Source organism: Triplophysa rosa, linkage group LG6, assembly GCF_024868665.1.
Source record: "Triplophysa rosa linkage group LG6, Trosa_1v2, whole genome shotgun sequence".
Classification (NCBI taxonomy): domain Eukaryota; kingdom Metazoa; phylum Chordata; class Actinopteri; order Cypriniformes; family Nemacheilidae; genus Triplophysa; species Triplophysa rosa.
Window position 1 is genome coordinate 27,132,615 of NC_079895.1, and position 3,492 is coordinate 27,136,106.

At 39.5% G+C, this 3,492-nt stretch overlaps 1 protein-coding gene across 1 annotated transcript; it reads right to left on the reverse strand.

Annotated features, from left to right (window-relative positions):
- Positions 1-890: 890 nt before the first annotated feature.
- On the reverse strand, positions 891-2,337 carry LOC130555918 (protein FAM237A-like). The gene is made up of 3 exons (XM_057336478.1): positions 2,280-2,337; positions 1,647-2,034; positions 891-1,273 (listed from the first exon to the last, which is right to left on the reverse strand). The coding sequence occupies exons 2-3, from the start codon at positions 2,032-2,034 to the stop codon at positions 1,161-1,163; spliced, it is 501 nt and encodes a 166-aa protein (XP_057192461.1). The 5' UTR covers positions 2,280-2,337; the 3' UTR covers positions 891-1,160.
- Between the last annotated feature and the right edge of the window lie 1,155 nt (positions 2,338-3,492).

Here is a 3,492-nt window from a genome sequence, read left to right on the forward strand (position 1 = left end):
GGTGTTTCTCATGAACGTACAGTAGTATAACTCCTGACCTGGATGGACTTTTAAAGTGACCTACAACACAAACAAGAGCTAATGTTTCGATGGGTGTATCTGACCCTCCGCTTCTCTTTAAAAGTGTCTCTCATAAAGGGCGTAGATTTTCTGCACTGGGAAATAGATCTAATGAACTGAACGACTGTTAAGCGTCATCATGAATTTTAAATTAAAATGTTTAATGAGCTTCTTCATAGTAGGGGTGTAACGGTATGTTTATTCGTACCGAACCGTCACGGGTAAAATTCCAAATGAAGTCATCATTCCTATGCCCTAATCCCTTCGAAGGGCAGAGTCCTTGTTGTTTAGACTTTGGAGTGAACAGGGCATGTGCGTGCCATTATATAGACGTTTGGAATGCACTTGGCAATGGAAGCGACGTAATTTCCTCATTATCTTCAGCTGGCATGTTCCCGTGACAACGCAGCATTGTGTGCGTCAGCAGATGTAACTTAAGCATAAAACCTAACTGTTTGCAAATAAACATACATTTTATATTTTAAAAAGTTTTGTATAAATTAGTGTTTATATATTATATATCATATTTTTTAAACTTTTTACAATATAAAATGTATGTTTATTTGCAAACAGTTTTATGCCATTATTCCATCTGCTGACGCACACAATGCTGCGTTGTCAGGGGAACATGCCAGCTGAAGATAATGAGGAAATTATGTTGCTTCCTTTGCCAAGTGCATTCCAAACGTCTATATAATGGCACGCACATGCCCTGTTCACTCCAAAGTCTAAACTCAAAGGGCTATGCCCTTCGAAGGGCGTGGGGCAAAGGAATGATGACTTCACTTGGAATTTTTCCCGTAACAGTCGTACACCCCTACTTCATAGTAAAAACATCCGTTAGAGATCTCTGCAATTAAATAATGTGATTTTTACTAGTTGGAATGTAATTCAAGTGTTAAAGACACGAACACCATAAAGTGAGAATATTGGCGGGTGCGTAAGTACATGAAACGGACTATCAAAAAGATTTACGTTCTGATTCATAATTTTCTCAAGAAATGAGTAAAGCAATTTGTCAGAATGCACAATGACTCAACTGGTCAGCACATGCTGTCATAATTCATTTTATTACACATAGAAAGATCTTTGCACGATGGTTAAAGGCTGCTGGTTTTGGAGAGGCTGCCCTGCTGCGTTTTGCGCGCTTCCACCTGTATGCGCAACCAGCCACGACTAAACTCAAGACCCCGGGTCTCCTGCACAAACGACTCTAAAACGACACAAACAACACAAGCATGCGCATGATGTATCCCATTTATCGTATTCATTTCATGCGTTTTTGACTACGATGAATTATATGCAACCAACCAAAAATTAAATGCGACGAAGAGTGTTTCATTAAACTTATTCGGCTATGTTAACATTTGTAGTCAAATGTAATTGCATTAAATAACAAAGTGTTTTTACAGATAAACGTCTTTAATGCAAAACAAAAAAGACCTTATTTTCATGATTTTATTTCATTTTAAGTGAACTTAAATGGTAAAATGTTTTTGGGCTATTGTAGCTGTGTTTCATAAATGCAAAGTAATTAAGTTGTAACATTGCAAATTTTTCATTGAAAGTGCGTGTCATTTACTCACCGTCTTTCGTGTGGCGCGTGGCTGTGATGCGCTGTTGTGGATATGTTGTACGGCGCCGACCCAGCCCGTGGTTCCGGGACAGAACGCACTCCACATAGATGTCCCAGAACACCTGCGCCAGGTCCCAGAACAGCGCGCTGTGTTTACGGTTATCAGACGACTTGAGAACGATCATCAGATCCCAGAAGGCGGGCACGGTGTCGGTAATCCGCGGTGAGCGCATCTCCAGCAGCAGAGCCGATGAAGAATCCCAGCACTGCGCGTCCACGCGGCTCAGGGTCAACGGGTCAACGCGCCCGCTGCCCTGCTCACCCCATAACGGCAGCGCGCATATGCACATCATCAGCACTGCCTTTATCAGACGCGCGCTCAGCCAGACAGACTCCATCTGCAAAAGTTTTACAGTGGACGTTTGCTACTTCGAAAAAGTTCAACCGTTGAACTCAAATAATGAATGTAAATGATTTGGCTCCAAAATATTTTTTTAACCATATGCGTTCCCTTGGACTCAAACATTTGACCTTTGGTTCTGTTAACAAACGATGAATGAAACATCAATTTTCAATACAATTAGCCAATTATTATTTATACTGATGATGATGATAATTAAATACAAAAGATGAACGATCTTACCTCGAAGACGACGCAATTTTCTGTTCCTTCATGAAAACTGAATTTAGGAAGTTTGAAGTGAAACGTCAGTGTAATTGAAGGGGCTGGTCCAATTACAATATCTCTTAAGCTCCAGACTTCACACAGAGCGCTCCAGAAGGGTCACACAGAGCGCGCTTGCTGATGTCATAGCCAGAACCACATTAAGACGTGCGTCATGTATTTACCATTGCTTTCATTTATATCACTGTAAAGTTGCAAATGTTCATGCATTTCTTAAAGAAAATGTTTATTATTATGTTGTAAAATTGCATCCCCAGAAGACTAATTTTTGTACATTTTCTTTTAAATCCTGCATTCTGGAACTTCAGAGGTTTTCAGATAAACATTGAAATAAGCGGTTATTTTTTTAAATTCGCATTGTCTAAATTAATAACTATAATAGGCGGAATGAATGACTTGTGTAATAAACTCAAGCAGGTTGTTCCGGATGCACTGCAGCACGTGCGCACTGTTGCGTCCGTCTCGAGCTTTTAGTGAAATGCCACATGAATGACTGCGCATGTCTAATTACAGACAGTCTTTCATAATGGCACATTCACAGGAATATTATGACGAGAGTCAATTTTGCGTGTCACTTAGCAATATTCAAGCACACATTATAAGGTTACAGCTATTATGGGCAGGAACTTTACCGATTACTACGTTGTCATAACTGTATTGTGAAACAGGTGGACACACTTTACCTCTCGGCCTGGGCAAGTGCTTGTAGATTTACAGGAAATCACACAGCACTGACTTCATATATTTGATCGGTTTTCATTTGAACCTATGGCTGACCGTGGCATTGTTTGCATCATGCTAGTTTAATTAATCTTCATAAACACTGACTTCATGATAAGGTTCATGTCTCAGTCCTGGATGAGAAATGTTTGAGTTCGTATTGAGATCTTCAAAAATACTGACTTTGGATTGCAGGCTTGACAAATGTAACCTTACAGTTTGTGACGTTGTTGACCTCTCTTGTGAAACTCTGAGACACTTGTTACGACTCTTTCTCATCTGAGACACACGAGACATTTTCCTGATGTCTCTATGATGATTAATTGAGATATTAAAGAGATCTTATCCATAAATTTTCTTTCTTATGGGATGATGTACGTAAAACATATTGCTCATACAGTATATTGCCATTTCATTCAATTGGTCATTTTCAGTATATTGTCTGTATGTT